The following is a 17,346-nucleotide window of genomic DNA, read 5'->3' on the forward strand; positions in this document are numbered from 1 at the left end:
TGAGTTTACTTTCAGCTGCTGCTGTTTATCATTGTCAGATAATGTGTTGGACCCTGGGCAGGGATGACTTTTCTGGTACAGTCCAGATGTTTGATAAACTGGAGGTTCATTGCCATTTAAATTAGGAGAAGGTTTGTCTCTAGAAGGAAAGGAAGTGAGAGCAGGGTCAGGTTGAAAACTGCACAGAACTGGGAAGGACTTGGTCAGAAAAGGTTTGGAGCTGCCGTGGTTCATGGTGTGTCTGCACACAGGCACTGATCACAGAGGTGATGGCTCATCAGTGCAGCTGAAACTGGACCTCTGAGCCTCAGACACTGTGATTTCAGGGAGGGTAATGATTCTCAAAACATTTCTTTTGAGGTGATTCCTTTGACCTGCTTTCCAGTTAAGCTGGGAAGACTTTTCTAAACTGCCTACTCTGGTTCAAAGGCAGTTGTTCCCTTCAGGGATCGAGACAAGGAAAACAGATCAGCTGATCATGGTTTATTCAGTGGGACTCTGAGTCACAACTGCCCAAAGAGCTGCACTGAAAATAGAATCAAAGAATAGAATATGCTGAGCTGGAAGGGACCCACAAGGATCATCAGTCCAAATCCCACCCTGTCCCTGAGAGCATTGTCCAAACCCTCCTTGAGCTCTGGCAGCCTTGGGGTCGTGCCCACTGCCCTGGGGAGCCTGTTCAGTGCCCAGCCACCCTCTGGGGGAAGAACCTTTTCCTACTGTCCAACCTAAACCTCCCCTGGCACAGCTCCAGCCACTCCTTAGAGTGTTCTTTCAAGTTATTAATTCCTGTAACTGTGGCTAAATCCAATCCACGTGTGGTTATTCCCGAGTCAGAGCCATATCCCACAGCAGTCCCTGACCATTCCTCTGTGTTTCCTGTCCTGTCCCTCCCTAAGGAGAGCCAAGGCCCCCTGTAGTAACCCTCTCCCTCTCCCCAGACCTACGAGCCGGATGAGCTGACCAAAGAGATGGCCCACCTGGAAGGACTGATGAAGGACCTCAATGCCATCACCACGGCGTGACCACCTCCCCGGGACATGACTCCAAACCGCTCCGCAAGTCGTGGGACTCAGCCTTGGAACGCAAGGAATTGTACAGAGGAAAAAAAAAAAAAAAGGAAAAAAAAGAGAAAAAAAAACAAACAACAAACCAGAAAGAGGGACAGCACATGAGAGCAATGTGGGAAGGAGAGGAACCAACCAGAGGGGACCTGTGTGTCACCGTCCTGCAGTGAAGTCTTGGCCCTGTGAATTCCAGTCCCTGTGGGCCGGGCGGGATGGGACACACCAGGCTGGACTCCAGACACAAGGAAAGCAAACGGACTCGCCGTTAGTTTTGTTCTGGTCAGGTTTTGTCTCAGTGGTGTGATTGCCCTGCCTTTTCAGTGTTGGACATTGGCATTTATGTACAATTTTATTTGTGTTTTTATTTTATCTTTTTTTATAAAAAGGAAAAAAATATTGTAATTAAAAAAAAAAAAAAAGGGAGAAACTGTTGTTTTCCACAGCCTAGGCTGAGGTTTGACTGCTTGTTCTATTGTGTATGGAAATTCATTGCCAGTGTGGGTTGTTCTGTTTTGTTTTTTATTCTGCGTACAATTACGTCCCCTTCTGGCAGTTAATCCATGGCCTTTTGGGATGCTGCACTGCTCTTTGTAAGCTTTTTTTATTATTTTTATATTATAATTATTAAAAGCCTGACTTTCTCCTCTCATCACTGTGAGATTACCAGTCTGTTTGAATTGAAATGTAATTTGAAAGGCTTGTTTGTCGCTTTTTGTGCAGTTTCAATATTTTGAGTGGGGGGAAAAGTAGCTGGGGAAGGGGAGGGGGTCCAGGGGGAGGGGTCATTCCTGTTGTTTTCATGTCTTTCTCCAGTGACTGGAAAGACTGAAGAATATGAAGCATCTTCTGTAACGTCCTTCCTTGTCCCTTTAGCATCACTGTGTCTCTGGTCACTGAACTGCAGTGAGAGTCTCATTTAGAAACATTGCCAGAACTTCCTCCTGTAAATTGGGGTTCCTTATGCTTAGATGACACTACATGCAGCTTATTTTGGCAACTGTTTTGTTGTTGTTAGCTAAAGATGCATCATGAACCTTGCAAGTGCAGAGTGAGGGCTCAGCACAGGCCCCAGGGCTGGGGTGGAGCTCCCTGGGCTCTCAGGAGAGAACTGTGGGCCCTTCCATCCCCACACACCACATCCTGCCCATGGGAACACTCCCTGCCCACAGCAGCACGTCCAGCCCCAGTGCAGCGTCTCCATCCCAGGCCACTCAAACAAGGGCCAGCTCTGGAGTATTCCCCAGAGACAAAAACAAGGCAAAAATGTATTTTTTTACACTTTGGAAAACCATGTAAAAAGAAAACCAGTATTAGTGACTCAGGTGCTGTTCACAGATCTGTCTGGAAAGGAAGGGAAGGTCAAAGGGAAGGACAAGGGTTTTCCTTTTCTCCATGTGTGATTACCTGGCTCTGCCCTTCCCTGGAAAGGGGCTGTAGCTCAGTAAAGTAACCAAACCCACCCACAGGTGCCTGATGAACTCGTGTGCAATTCCACTGCCAGAACAAAAGGAAACTCCAACTTACTGCTGGTTCAGAGGGGAATCTGTTCCTCCTGGGATTTGGGATCTCGGGGCCAGGCAGGTCTGGGTGCTTTGGGGACCCTGCTGTGGCTCTGCCAGGGCTGGGCCTGTGGGAGCAGCAGGAGGGAATGCTGGAACTGCTGCAGCTCCAGGAACAAACAGGAGTTCTGCTGCTTTTACTTTGTTCCCCACTGAACTGAACTAAAGCTTCTCGTCTCCAAGAGAGGGGAGAGCCATGGAATCACCTGGAGAGCAGCTGGGATGGTGCTGTAGTGTCACTTCCTTTCTTTTCCTGGACTCTGTGTTGTCATTTCTGGGACATTTCCTGCCTTTATTTATTCTTTGAGGGAGGGGAGGGAATCAAATTAATTGGGGCACTGTGGGCCACCTGGATAACTGATGTTTAGACTTTTAATCAGTACAATTCAGGGCAAAATAAGCTACAGAATATGTGTTTAAAGAATAAAAATGCACACCCTGACCTGGAAGGAGGGTGTGAACCTTTTCCTTTGCCTATTTTTTACCTGTACCCAAAGAAATACCATCCTACAAACACAGTATTCCTGGCTGGGGGGGGGGGGGTGTCTTTGTGAATATTCCTTATGTATAACACCATGAATGTTAATATTGTCATTGAATTTGGGGAGGGGGAATATTTTTAATGATAAAACAACTGTTCAAAGTTGGTTTTTTAAGGTTAAACTGAAAAAAAAAAAAGAAAAAACATTTATTCAATTCAGTGTACAATCTGTATTGCACTTTTTCACATTTTAATGCTACGTTTTCTTACATATCCTGTGATTTTAAATTTGGAACATTGTGTATCCTTGTAGTGTCATAGTCAAGCTGTTGAGTGACAGCTTCCCTCAGACATTTGGGGAAAAAAAGAACCAAACCTGTATATTGTTTTATGATTCTCATGTAGAATAATTTTGAGGGCTGCTGTAGATGTCGACCTTTCTGTACAATTTTTCTTTGCTTTTCTGTAGTATTTGCTGTATCCTCTATGGCTTTTTTTAATAACTTCATGTTTATTATTTGGTATTGGACATCCAATACACTTTTTTTAATCCAATCAAATTCTGGGCTGCTTGGAGAGTTTGTTTAATTATTCCTAATCGATACAGGGACCAGGTTTGGAATTTTACTTGCCCTTTTTGTTGCTGTGGGTTGGTAGGTTGTGTCCTCCAGAGAAGGAAGAGGAAAATTGTTACTCTCCCTCAGTCTTTGTGCAGACACTGAACATGTAACCTCTGCCTTCCCTCTATTTCAAAGGTAAAAAATACCACCTTTTAATAAGCAAGTAGAGAAGGAAGGGGTTCACATCAGGGGAAGGACATTTAGTAGCCTTAGTAAACTGGTAAATCATGAAAAATAATACTATAATCATGGAATAGAGTGCTTTGTCTGTACCTTTTGAAGTGCAGCGATGGGTATCCGGGTTGCTCCCCTGTTGCTGACTCCAACCTCCTTCTCATACTGGGGACTCCCACTGGTCATCAGCCACTTTCCTGGTCACTCGTGTCCTTGGGAGCATCATCCTGACCCCTGCAAAGAGGAATTATGCTCCTGCAGGCTTTACAGCCCCTGCTCCCCTCGCTGTTCATCAGAGCCCTCTGTTACTCATTAAATTGGGCCCCCACACTGATGTCTCGGGTGGGAAGGGACTCCCAAATCCTCCTGAAGGGGAGCCAGGACCTGTGGCTGGGCAGGGATGTCACAGCCATGCCAGAGCTGGGGGCTGTGCAGGGATGTGTCCAGGGGAGGAGAAATAGGGAGCAAAGGCATTGGGAGTGTCCCAAGGCACAGCCAGGACACAGACAGGCAGATTAAAACCCTGCCCTCTATTTACTGACCTTGAGCTCTGAGCAAGGTGTCCCTGCCCATGGCAGGGGTTGGAATGAAATGAGCTCTAAGGTCCCTTCCAACTCAAACCATTCTGGGGTTCACATGGAATCACTGAGGTTGGAAAAGCCCTCCAAGGTCAGCGACTCCACCCTGTGCCCCATCCCCATCTTGTCCCCCAGCCCAGAGCACTCAGTGCCACGTCCAGTCATTCCTTGGACACCTCCAGGCGTGGGGACTCCACCACCTCCCTGGGCAGCCCCTTCCAATGCCTGACAGCCCCTTCCATGAAGAAATTCCTCCTGATGTCCAACCTGAACCTCCCCTGGCACAGCTTGGGGTTGTTTCGTCTCCTCCTGTCCTTTGTTCCCTGGAAGCAGAGCCCGACCCCCCCCCCCGGCTCCCCCCTCCTGTCAGGGGGTTGCAGAGCCAGAAGGTCCCCCCTGAGCCTCCTTTTCTCCAGGCTGAGCCCCCCCAGCTCCCTCAGCCGCCCCTCACAGCACTCGTGCTCCAGGTTCTACGATACAAAGTGAGTTTATCTCGCCGGCCAGTGCAGATAACTCCCGGTGCTGCTCTGCCCGTCAGTCCGGCTGACAGAGGGTGGGTTTGTGCCGTTCTGAGGCAGGTGACAGGTGACACCTGCTTTCATGTCACAGGGCTGTGGCACAGCCCGGGGACACCAGATGGCAGCGGTGACTCGCTGCTGAAAGGCTGCAGCTCACACGGAGCCCGCACGGAGCTGCAGCCGCCTGGAAGGGAATCACTGCTGAGGAGCCTCGAGTTAGCGCTGCTGCTCCTCAGCGGCAGCTCAGGGAAGAACTCGAGCTGCAAATTACAGCTTTTCCACGCCCGGCTCTGGCTTTCCCTGCCAGCGCTGTGGCTCCCAGCGCAGAAGGAAGGGGCTGCCTCAAACACCTGCAATAAATTGGTGCAACACTTGCAGGCTTTTTCCCATTAAGAGCAGCCATCCATCTCCACATGAACTGAGGCTGGATTTAAACCACATTCATCTCCATAAAAGCAATCCTGCAGGGGCTCGACGGGATGTAACTCAACAGCCTTTGCCAAAAATATTAACCATTACAGCTTTTCATAGGGTCCTAGAATGGTTTGGGTTAGCAGGGACCTTAAAGCCCATCTCCTTCCACCCCCTGCCATGGGCAGGGACACCTTCCACTAGCCCAGGTTGCTCCAAGCCCTGTCCAACCTGGTCTTGGACACTTCCAGGGATGGGGCAGCCACAGCTGCTCTGGGCAATCTGGGCCAGGGCCTCCCCACCCTCACAGCCAACAATTCCTTCCCAATATCCCATCTATCCCTGCCCTCTGGCAGTGGGAAGCCATTCCCCCTTGGCCTGTCCCTCCATCCCTTGTCCCAAGTCCCTCTCCAGCTCTCCTGGAGCCCCTTTAGGCTCTGGAAGGGGCTCTAAGGTCTCCCTGGAGCCTTCTCTTCTCCAGGTGAACACCCCCAGCTCTCCCAGCCTGTTTCTGTGGGATCAGGGCTCTCCTAATCCAACACAGGCTCCAGCCAGGTTACACATCTCCCCTCACTACACAGTATCAGCTGTGGGACTTTTATAAGCCAAGCTCTGAGCTGCAGAGTGCCTCTCTAGAACCTTCCAAAAGCATACACAGCAAAATTCCTGCCTCCAGAAGAGCTTCCCAGCTCTCCAGAGTGCTGCTCTCTGGAAATCCAGGGGACAGACATCACATGCAGGGCTGACAGGGCAGAGGCAGCAGCAGAAGCAGCAGATTTGGAAAAGGAAAGTCAGCCCTTGGCAGGCACAATGCGGAAAAGTGTCCATGAGAACACGCACATAAAAGTGAAAGAGTGGAAAACATCCACAAATTCAGCCTTGTGAAAAGGCAGGGAAAGCCTGAATGCCAAAGGGGGCCAGGGAGACAGACTAAAATCCAAGGAGGGGGAGCAAAAAAGCCTTCAGCCTATTAGAATGCTGTTGGACCCCCCTGCTGTGAGGAAACGTGTTCTTCACCAGCTGAGAGTGACTCTCTGACCCTGCACAGGTGCCTGCACAGGGCTGGAAGCAGCTGCACTAGGACAATAACCTGCTCCCTGTCCTTTGGTAACCAAGAATCAACTTTTCCCGGTTGCTTCCCAATTTCAGCTCCTGTTTCCCAGCCTTCTTCCAGCACTCACTGCCTTTCCTCCAGCTCTCCCTCTCCACAGGCACAGTGTCCATGAAACCTGACTCCCACAGGGCTGAAACTTGGAGCAAATGCTGATTTTCCTTGATAATTCCTTAGGAGGAAGCCCTGTTCCCCAGCCAGGCTGTCTCAGGACATCCCCCCCTCAGGCAGGTGCTCTGAGTTGGGCACAGGGCCAGTTCAAGCACAGATGCACCAGTGACACAAGCGCAGCCTTGAGAATGGCAGGTGCTGCTGCTCCAGGGGCTGCAGAGCTCTGTCCCTGCCCCACACACCCCTGGGTACAGCCTCCTGCCCCACACACCCCTCCCTGGTCACAGCCTCCTGCAGCAGCCCCAGCACGGGGAAGGCTGGGAGAGTTAAACGAGGCATGCAGAGATGTGGCAATAAAATCATCACACATGAACTTAATCCAGATCAGCAGGACTCACCCTCAGCAGGCTGCAGACAGGGTAAGGCTGGGCTGCCACAGGCTGTGTCCCTTTTTCATTTTAGGCTGGCTGTCAGTGCCTCCACCTCCTATAACTTCATCTTCCCCTAGAGGTGAGGTGGGGTCTTCAGTCCTGGGCTGCAAAGCTGAGGGGAAAAGAAAGAGAAACCCCATTAGTGACTTCAGTGGCTGTCCCTGGCTCGTGGGTCCTGACAGAGCTGGAGCATCCAGGCAGAGGTGTTGGAAAACCCTGACCTGAGTTCAGACCCCCTCGGGACCCTTTCAAAGGGAGCACGAGGCTGCTGCTAAGGCCAACCCCCAGGTCTCATCCCGCAGCAGGAGAGGGGGACTGGGGAGGGGACAACACCCGGGGGGGCTGCCGGACCCGGGTTTGTGATCAGACACACGCCCTGTGCCCCGGCCAGGGAGAGCCCGGAGAGGGGCTTCCCCACGGAAACCAGGGATGGCTGCGTTCCCGACAGCATCCTCTCGGATCCTGTTATCTCTGCGCGTGAGGAAAACACCAGAGCCCATCTGTCCTCGGTGGGCACCGTCACCATGGTAACAGCATCCGCTCCATCCATCCCGGCTCTGCGGAGGACGGCGGGGCCGGAGCTCCCTCCCGCACAGGGGTTTCCCTGGCAGCTGCTGCTGCTTTATCAGGCACATCCCTGCTCCCACACCGATCCCATCAATCTGTCTGCCGTGAGGATGTGGAGCCTAGAAACAAAAAATCCCTGTCGCTGGAGAAGGGCACCGAGCAGCTACCAGGGAAACCTTCCCAAGGGCTTTCCATCATCCCATATGGTGCCCTCTCCCAGCACCCCCCAACCTCGAGGGCTGTCCCCCAGCAGCTGGACCATATCCTGCCTCCCCCCTTTCACCCCTTGGCTGCTCCTTCAGGTTTCTCCATCCCCTTCTGAAGAGCCACACAGCCCTCACAGCATCCCCATGCCCTGGAGACCAGGCTGGAGGCACAAGGAGGTGCTTCACAGGGGCTTCCATGGCTGCATTCCCTTCTGGATCCCTATGGATTTGCTGCCCTCCCTTGCCCAGGTCTGGGCACCAGCACAGATAACTGGGGTGGTTCTTCCCAGTTGGGAAAAACAGGAAAAAAACTCAGCTGGTGCAGCCAGTGCTGGGAAAGTGGGGCTGGAAGTGCAGGGAAGGTGGGGAAGCCAAAAAGGACAAGGCATGCCCAGACACGGGGCTGGGGGGGAAATGCTGCCCTGTCCTGGCCCCAAACCTGTGGGCATGGAGGGGACCCTAAAGACATGGCACACAGCCCAGGTACCAACACACAGCACCTTCCAGAACCTTCCACTCCAACCACACCCCCCACACCACCTCCCAGGGCAGCCATGTCCTGGGGGCAGAGTGCCCAGTGTGGACTGGGAGCACAGAGCCAGGACTCAGCCTTTCCCCACAGCTGCTTCCAGCAGCCAGGAATTAGAAGGACCACCAGCATCCCTCAAAAAGTGGGCTTAAAGTAAGAAGCCACCCCAAAATCCCACCACCCCTATTACCTGTGCAGACCTAGAAAAAGCTGCTGTTTGCTGCAAGGACTGGAAGAGGTCACACTGAACCCTGCCCCTGTGCCCCACCCTCCCCAGGTGCTTCCCATCTTCACCCCCAATCAGGGCCCCCATTATGGGCATCACCTGAGTGCCCCACCCTTCCCAGGTGCTTCCCATCTTCACCCCCAATCAGGGCCCCCATTATGGGCATCACCTGAGTGCCCCACCCAGCTGCTCATGCCTGGGGCTGCTCTGCCCACCCAGCTGGGCTTTGGTTGCTGCAGTGGAGTGTCCATGGGATGAGGGCTGGAGTGGGGACATCGTTCCCAACCAAGGTTGCTTTAGGAGCTGTGAGATCTGCTGGGATCTAGTAAAACCCATTAAGCAAAGAATAGCACCAGGATAAACTAGAACTGGGTGCTGAGTCCCAGGGCTTGTGACTCATGGGCTCTCAGAGGATATTCCTGAGTGCCCAAGGCTGGTGTCTGCCTGTTTTCATACTACTTGAACCAAACTCTATGATTTTGGAGACCACTTTGCTGGGGACAGGGAGCTAAAAATGTGTGTGTTGTGTCCCCAGGTCTCCCTGCAGTATCTGCAGCCCTGGCAGAGCACCTTCATAGAGCTAAGTATGTATGTCCTCAGTTCCACAGCCTTTCCAGGAGCACAAGGATCATGAAATACCAAGTTGTCCTGACACTGAAACCTTTGACATGAACCATGAGGCAGCAGGGAAAGGGTTAATAATCCCTCAGGACAGTGTTCCTGCCTGGCAGTGCAGCCATGAGCACTGTCCTGACCCTACACCCATGCCCCCTCTCTCCCCAGGAGGGGTCCCGTGTTCCTAGCAATACATCCAGGCTGCTCCTGGGAGGAGAGGGGAAAGCAGGAATTGCTTACAAAGGAGCAGCACTGGAGCCCTGTCCTGCATCTTTCCTCCTAAGAACAAGAAATCCCACAAGTCCGTTCGGCCCTTCCGGCTCTGGTGGGTTTGCTCCAGCAGCACCTGGATGTGCTGTACCCCCACCCCATGGAGCTGTTCCCAGGATGGGGAGGCAGCTGGGCCAACCGGAGCATCAGCAATAGCAGGGAGCAGCTCCCAGATCCCTGGGGGCTGGAGCGGCCCCAGTCAGCCCTGAGCCTTGCAGAGGAGCCGACAGGGACGGACACCACCCTGGGGCTGCAGCGGGTGGCCAGGACACCCGAGAGCCACGGCCACCCCCAGGGCCCCGGCAGGGCGGAGGGGACAGCACGTGTCTCCTCCGGAGGGGCTGTGCCAGCCGCGTGGGCGAGCCCGGGCCATTCCCATCAGAGCCCAACAAAGCGGTGTACGAAAACACAAAATAAAAGGGAAGAGGGGGAAAATGACCCTGAAGGGCTCTCTAATTTGCAGCACACTCAGGGAGAGCGGCTTCCCAGAGAGTGGAAGGCGTTCAGACACGTGGCACCGGGAGCTGCCGTTAACGCCTTCCTGCCCGGCGCTGCGGGACAGCTCCGGGCTGCTCCCAGTCCCTTCCCGGGGGCAGGGTGGGAGAGCCGGGTCCTGCAGTGCCCAGGCCAAGAGGTCACCCAGCGGAATTCCTACAGCAGGCCCGGCACTTGCTGGGCTACAGCTCCCGTTTTAACCTAGGAAGCTGTTGTGTCTCCTGCACCGAAACAAAAGAGCATCTCCCTCTTCTGTGAGACTTCACTCAATGTCTGTTCTAATCAGGTGCCTCCTAAAAGGGGGACTTGAGCAGAACAGTGGCTGCTGTGATTGGGGTCAGCTGGAAGCTGGAGGCAGCTGGGTTGCAATGCTGCTTAAAAGAAAATCAATCTCCTTCCTGCCGCTGTAAATGGCAGAGCCGTCAGGATTTTCTTCCCTTAATTTGCCATAGTAGATGGCACCATATTCAGCTCCATTAAAATCAGAGCCTAAAGTCAAAGTGGGGCTCAGGCAAAGGTGTGCAGGAATTAGTGAATGTCTGAGGCCTCTGCAAATGATGTGACAAAACCAAGGTGCAGACACTGGTGTTAAAATTCAGCCCCTTTTTATCGACAGGGAGAAATCAGGCACTGAGGGGATGGGTTTGGAGACACCCTGCCCATCCAGAGAGCAGGGCTGGGGACAATGGGAAGACACAGCACTGTGCTCTGATCCCAGCACAGCCAGACCCCCAGCTCCCCCTCAGCTTCCCCCATGTGCTGCTGGGGGGGTCCCTGGGGAGGGTGGCACTGAGAGCAGGCAGCTCAGAGACAGGGTCATGCCCCCTGGGGCCTCCCAGCCAACACCCTAAACAGGGAGAGCATCTGGGACCTCAGGCTTCAGCACTGCTGGTCTGTGCTGAAAAATAGGTGCTGCTGAGCCATGACCTGGGGCTGGCCATTGGGTGTCCCCTCCTGCAGAAAAGCAGCATTCAGCCAAGGCTGCACCTCTGCAAGCAGGTTGCTCACAACGTGCCTAAGCAGATTGATTTAATTTCTGCAGGTTTCTGGGTGTAGACTTGGGTTAGAAACCGGAGGAGGGGGGTGGGGGAGGAGGGGCACAGGCACACACAAAACCTGGGATTGTGACAGGAGCATTCCTCTGTGTGGGGAAAGGGAGAAATGCGAGCGAGGAACTGCAAGGTGATGAAAAACTGCTGCAAAACCACCTCCAGCTCCTGACGGCAAAACCAAACTGCTGCTTTCCCTGTCCTGCTTCTCTTCCCACTGCTGAGAGGAGTTACTGAGCCCAGCTTTAGCTCAGCAGTGGGAAAGGGCCTGCCCACAGGTCACCTCAGCCAGGGCTGCAGGGGTGGGATACTGCCTGCAAGGGGACAGTAGTGAATGAGGAGGGAGTTTGTGGCATCGAAGTGCCTCCAGCAAAAAGGGGCTGCTTGTTTATGCCAGTACATCCCAGTTCCTGGGCTTTACCCCTGGTCTGGGGCAGAGCATTGGCACTGGGCTCCTGGGGGCCTGGCATGGGCTTTTTCCTGCCCTCTCCTGGGACCCACACGGTGCTGATGTCCCAGCTGAGCCTCTCTGTGGCTCAGGGACGTGGCTGCCACTCACCCGTGCTGGACAGGGAAAATCATCTCCAAGGGGAAGGATCCTGCCTCATCAGGTGCTGGGACCATGCTGGCACCAGCTCTGGCTCTGGCTCCCTTCCTGTGGGAAGCAGAAACTCCTGGTCAGCCTTTCAGCCCAAGCAGGATGCCCAGCACTGTTGAGAAGCCAATCCTGGCCCCTCTCCTCTCCCTCCCTGGGCCCCAGGAATTTGCTCCCATCCTGGTGCCTCCCCTGGGATCTGTACTCCAGTTCTGTATCCCTGTCCCAGGGAGGGACAGGCTGCTGGCAGAGATGGGCTGGACTGGAAAGGTTTCTGCCCACCCCCCTCGTGAGGAAATGAACATTCTGTGCCCTCACCTTCCTCCCCCTTCGCTGTGTCTCCAGTCCCAGGGGGAGGTTTGGGGGCCCCTCAGCCACTCCTGCTCTCTGCAGTCTGCAGGGAGTGGCTGCAGAGCAGCTCAGGTGGGTGACCTGCTGCAGCTCTGGCAGCAGGGAATTCCCAAGGTGTTGGAAAAGTCCTTCAGGGGTATGAGCAGCGGGATGTCACCTCTCTGCCTGCGGGTGGAGGGGCAGCAGTGGGTGACCTTGCCCAGGCTGTGCCAGCCCTACAGCCACTCCCTCATTTGTTTTCACACACTGTGGTTTGGCTATAAATGGGGGTATCACCTGCACACCTTCCACATCCCAAAGGGATCATCTCCCACAGAGTAACAGGGACAGTGGTTTGCAGTTCATGTCTCACTGTCACAGCAGTGCCTTGGATGGCAGGTACAAGCTTGGCCCTGAGGCTGGTGGAGTCAAAGCTGTCACTGCTGTCTTTACTTTAAATAAAATATACACTATACTATGATGCATTAATTTCTTTAAAGGGATAGTTCCTAATTTACCGATGACTCCTCTAGCAAGGAGGAAAAAGGTGCAAATCTCTTTTGGTTTTGGGTATTCACAGGAGTACCTTGTAGGGTTCCTGCTGCCTCATCTGAGCTCCTCGGCCCTGTGCCCAGGGCTACAAACTCCCTCAATTTACAGAGATTATAAAAAAGGACTCGGCCAGGGCATGCACAACCCCATCCCCAGTGTGAGGTTTCCTGGGAACATCAGGGGTGTTGCAGAGTCTCTCTCAGGGTGGTTGTGACTGGAGAACAAGGCTCAGGGTCCTGCCAGGTTTCTGCCCACACAGTGCTCCATGAACCTCACCACCAAACAGCTCAGTGAGGGGGGGAGAAAACCCTCATTTCCAAGAGCTGAGCCTCAGCCTGCTCCTCCCTGTGGCTCTGGCATCACTTCCCTTCCTGTCTAAGGCTGGCTGGTGCAGGGACCAGACAATTCCAGTGCCTGCAGCAAAGCATTGCCAGGAACTGTGTCCAACACCCTGAAATCTCTCACAGGGTCCAGTGAGTCTGGGAGCTCCTGCCTCTCTCCTAAAACTGGAGAATGCTCCTGCTTCTCTGGGGGAAAGGGTGAGTGGGGTAGGCAGCCAGTCCAGGACAGTTTCCCAAGACAAGGCTGAAATTCCCACCAACAGCCCTGGCCAAACTGCAACTGGGCAAAGGGAGAAATAATCCCAAGAGCTGATGATCCTGCCTTTTTCCCACTCTGAGCCCCCACACCAGGGTCTTCTCCAGGCACTGCAGGGCAGGGGGTGGTGAGGGGTGGACAAACCGCCCTGTTGATGGGCAGTGACTTGGCTGTGGTGCCTGAGGAGTTTGTTCTCAACAGCCGGATCATGAAATCCCAGTGTGGTCTTAGTTCCTCCCAGGAAGACAAGGAGGCACCAACCCCTGCTAGACCAGCCAAGCCTTTCCAAGTGTGCTTTTCTACACTGGATGGGGCTTCCTCCAGCTCCTCCAGACAGTGGAGCCAGGGCTTTTCTCTGTCAGGGAAAAGCTGCCCTGATCCACAATGGCCTGGAGCAGAGATGTGGCCACAAGTGTCGAAATGCTCTGGGAGGGAAAAGACCAGCCTCCAAGGTGTGTCACTGGTTCCCCCAGTACCACGTCTGCCTGGAGGGCCTCATGGATATTGTGTTCCTGTGCTCTGCTCTGCCCTCAGGAAGGGCACGAGATCCTCCTGACAGAGTCCTGCCCATCCTACTGCAGCTCCTGGCAGTGGGGCTGTGCCTTGAACCCTGATTGGAGAGCAAAACCTGGGCATGGGGAGCAAAAGGAAGGTTTCATAGGGAAGTTTAAGGGCTCAAAACTTGGATTTTGTTCTATTCCAAGCTGAAAGTTTACATTTAAACATTACTTATAATTTAAAAAAAAATAAATTGGATGGGGCAGGATTAGCAACCCATTCCCTCTATTAGAGTAATGGCATGTAAAATAAAAAAGCCTGGCACAGAAATTAATTTTGAAAGGTCAAACAACGTTTTAGTGCCTGAACTTCTCTCATGGAAACATGACAACTGACCCAGCAGGAGTCACTTCCCAGAGAGGGTTTGGACACAGACTCCGAGAGGGCATTGCAGGAGTGAAATGAAAGCTGAGAGCTGAGGCCTTTTTACCTTCCTAAAATACATCAGCTCCTGACCTTGGCATCACCATCCACCTTAGTCTGAGACCTGCAAACTGCTGCTTCCTTCCTCCCTGCTTTGCCTGCTTCCTGTGGCAGTCCCTGTTCCAGGTTGTTCACATCTGCATCCTGCTCCTCGGGCCCTTCTCCACGGATCACAGTCAGCCAGAGTTGCCATGTCTGCCGTTAACGTGAAGGATTTCGTACACACATCTGCAAAACAACTACCAGATTCCTCCCTTGAACTGTTACAAAGTCAAGTGTAGGCAAAAGTTTTACACTTCTACTGGTCAATGGCTCAACACAGACTTCAGATGAGAATATGTGAGGTGGTCAACACGCTGCTAAAGCTCTGAAGACATCAGAAAAACAGACAGAAGTGAGGCAAAGGACTGAAATTCCACCCAAGGGACTTTTCTTCTTTAAACCTCATCTCATGTTGCCTGAAGTTCTCCACTTAAAGCATACAGCAAGTCAGAGGGATGGGTTTTTCATGTTTTTATTTACTAAGGTTTTTATTGTGTGTTTTATATTGCAAACCCCACCCCTAGAACTCTTCCCTCCCTTCCCCCCAAAAGAAAACAAAAATAACAGTAGTAATAATAATAATAATAATAATAATAATAATAATAATAAATATAGTTCCACCTACTGAGACAAGCCTAGTGTTGACTGGGGTCCAGTCAGAATAACTCAATATTGGCTACTGCACTGCTAAGAACTGGGAAACCAAAGGAGATCCCCGTGAAACACAAAGCAAAGGAGGATGTTCAGCAGTGGTGATGGAACACACGTCTGCCAGAGCCAGCCCCGGGGGTCCTGTGCCCCCCCTGTCTGAGTGTCCACGGGGCTGGTGAATTCAAGTACCAGTGCAGCAGTCACAGGACAGCCATCGAGCAGGGCTTGGCATTGCTGGGCTGGAGACCTTTCCCCCCTGCTTTCCCACCCCACAGCCAGACTCAGCTCCCAGCCTCTCGAGATGCTCGTTCTAGGGGCCCTCCAGCACATGGGGGAAAAAGTTTGCTAAACCAAATAGAAAACTGAAAAGGATATTGTGAGTCTTCCTTTTAGGAACTGCCTCGTACCTTTGAAAATATGAGAGGGTCTGTGAGTCTGCTTCAATTCCTGTTTCAAGATGAACCTGTACATATTTGGAAAAGCAGGATCTATAGATTATAATTATCACCTGCCAATCAGTCCTACAGGAGGGTCAAAATTGACATGTATTTTAAAACTAGGATATATATATATATATATATAAATGTGTGTGTGTGTGTGTGCTTACATGTGTGCATAAATAGACTACATAGGTGTATAACTATACTATATATATAAAAGCATGTGTGTATATATAGATAGATATATAAAATCTATACAAACACACACACACACACACATGCACCCCTCCCACCACACACACTCACACATATATCGGTGTATTTAGCTAGTAGAAAAAACATTTCTAGAGTTCCCCTGACCCTTTAAGGAAGACCAAAGCTGATTACATCTGAGCCACCAAAGCACGTTGAAGCAGGAGTGCCCAGGAATGCTGCAGCAACATTCGAGATACAGGCACATGTCAAAGAGTTTTGCAAACAATTCAGTATAAAAAACAACTGTCAGCCAGTGTTTTGGGGGTGGGAGGAGGTCAGAGAGGGAGTTTGAGGGACCTATATCATTACTGGGATAAGTTTTTGGCACTGCTGCATGAAGTCCTGCTTTCCCTCTGGGGACCCCATGATAGCTGGAAACAGAGGGAGGCTGGATGTCTTTCTAACAAGGGTTAGAAAAGTTGAGCACCTGACTCTTACAGTGAGGTGTAGACACCTCTTGGCCTAAGAAAAACTGAAACAGAGAAAGGATCAAAGTAACAGAAAAGGAGACATTCACTCTAGAGGTAAAGGCTGCATCTTTTCAGTGTGCACCCAGCGGCCCCTCACCCCCTCATCCCACTCTGACTGCCTTAGGGGAGCCCAAAAACTCCAGCTCCAGGTGCCTGCCAGGCCCCAGGTTTGTCCAGTGACGCTGCAGCTGCAGGGCCAGGCCAAAGCCCATCGGGTGCAGCTCTTATTGCTGGTGAAATCAAACAAAGGATTTCGGACCCCCCAGCGGGGGGTAAACACAGACCATGGCTGGCCAAATCTCTGGTCTAATCTGGTGTGAGTGGTGAAAACAGTTGCAAATCTGGAGGATTCTTGGCTGGGCACCAGAACTACTCTGTGTGCCTCAAAGCTCAAACTCCCCTAGGCTGAGGAGGAGGAGGGCAGGGGTGACTGCACCCCACTGCTCAGTCCTTTTCTAGTTCTCTTCAAAGCAGTCAGCCCATGGACACTGAGACAGTAACGTGACAGGGGAAGGTTCAAGTGCTTTCCTTCTCCATCCCTCCCCTGGCTTTGCACACACACTTTCCAAACCATGGAGAGGCTGAAGTTTGGGCCTTTGTGCCAGCTGAGGTCACTGCCTGGTGTGCTGGCAGAGCCAAAATTTTTCCCACTGCCCACATCCATGACAAAAATACAGAGGGGATAAACACTGCCCTCCTTGTGACCTACAAGGGACTGCTCCTTGTTCCCATCAGAGCATCAGTGGAGTCAGAAAGAGACAATCTGAGTGAAGCCCGTCCACCTGCTGGTCACCTTCATCTTCTTCAAGTGGAGTCCAAACCAAAACTTGGCCCTTGGGAAATCCCTAGAGGGGTCTGGAATAATGAAACTCCCCCCTCTTCTCGCTTGCTTTGCAATCTGAACACAGGAGGGAACATGGGAGGAAGGGACACCTTCTGGTGCTCACAGTGGGCCATCCACAACCCCCAGAACCAGGTGCTGCGGACCAGGGTCACAGCTGAGGCCAACCAGGACTGTCCTAAAACACCAGCTACAGACCTGACCTGATGTCACCTCCTACAGCCCACGTCAACCTCGGATCTTTGTCTCAACAGGAAAACCTTTTTTTGGTGGCTTCTATGGCTGATCATTCACGTGTTCCAGCTCAGGCACACGCCTCGCCTGTGCGTTACCTCGTTGGATTAAATTTGCTCATATCCTTTTGTTCCATGTATTAAAATATTCTATAAAATCAAGTGACCAAAAATCTATAGCTCTAAGAATACCTGGTTATCTTCTTTTTTTGTTGTTGTTGTTGTTTTTCATGTGTTTTTCTTTGTTTCTAAGCACAGTTAAACCTAAACAAACGAAATGGAGAAAACAAAGCGGGCGCGAGGGTGGGGGGGAAGGAAAGGGAAAAAAAAATGCTTTATGA

The 17,346-nt window shown here is 52.1% G+C and overlaps 1 protein-coding gene and 1 long non-coding RNA gene across 11 annotated transcripts in view; one reads left to right on the forward strand and one right to left on the reverse strand.

The window, feature by feature from the left end:
* Window positions 1-3,667, forward strand: part of NEO1 (neogenin 1) — a 171,693-nt gene extending 168,026 nt beyond the window's left edge. For 8 of the 10 annotated variants that reach the window (XM_027723608.2, XM_027723640.2, XM_027723580.2 and 5 more), the window contains one exon: window positions 942-3,667. In XM_027723608.2, the coding sequence (XP_027579409.2) occupies window positions 942-958 (17 nt within the window). In that variant the 3' untranslated portion in view covers window positions 959-3,667. The remainder of the gene's footprint in view (window positions 1-941) is intronic. The other 2 variants (XM_027723600.2, XM_027723645.2) reach the window with 1 other exon arrangement.
* On the reverse strand, window positions 691-17,343 carry LOC113989308. Its single transcript, XR_003541198.2, has 7 exons — window positions 17,198-17,343; window positions 15,174-15,229; window positions 14,081-14,301; window positions 11,578-11,673; window positions 7,029-7,173; window positions 4,001-4,135; window positions 691-1,077 (listed from the first exon to the last, which is right to left on the reverse strand). It is a non-coding gene; the product is annotated as an uncharacterized LOC113989308 (long non-coding RNA).
* Between the last annotated feature and the right edge of the window lie 3 nt (window positions 17,344-17,346).

The sequence above is a fragment of the Pipra filicauda genome, unplaced genomic scaffold (genome assembly GCF_003945595.2).
Source record: "Pipra filicauda isolate LSUMZ 115617 unplaced genomic scaffold, ASM394559v2 scaffold287_size946512_pilon, whole genome shotgun sequence".
NCBI lineage: Eukaryota > Metazoa > Chordata > Aves > Passeriformes > Pipridae > Pipra > Pipra filicauda.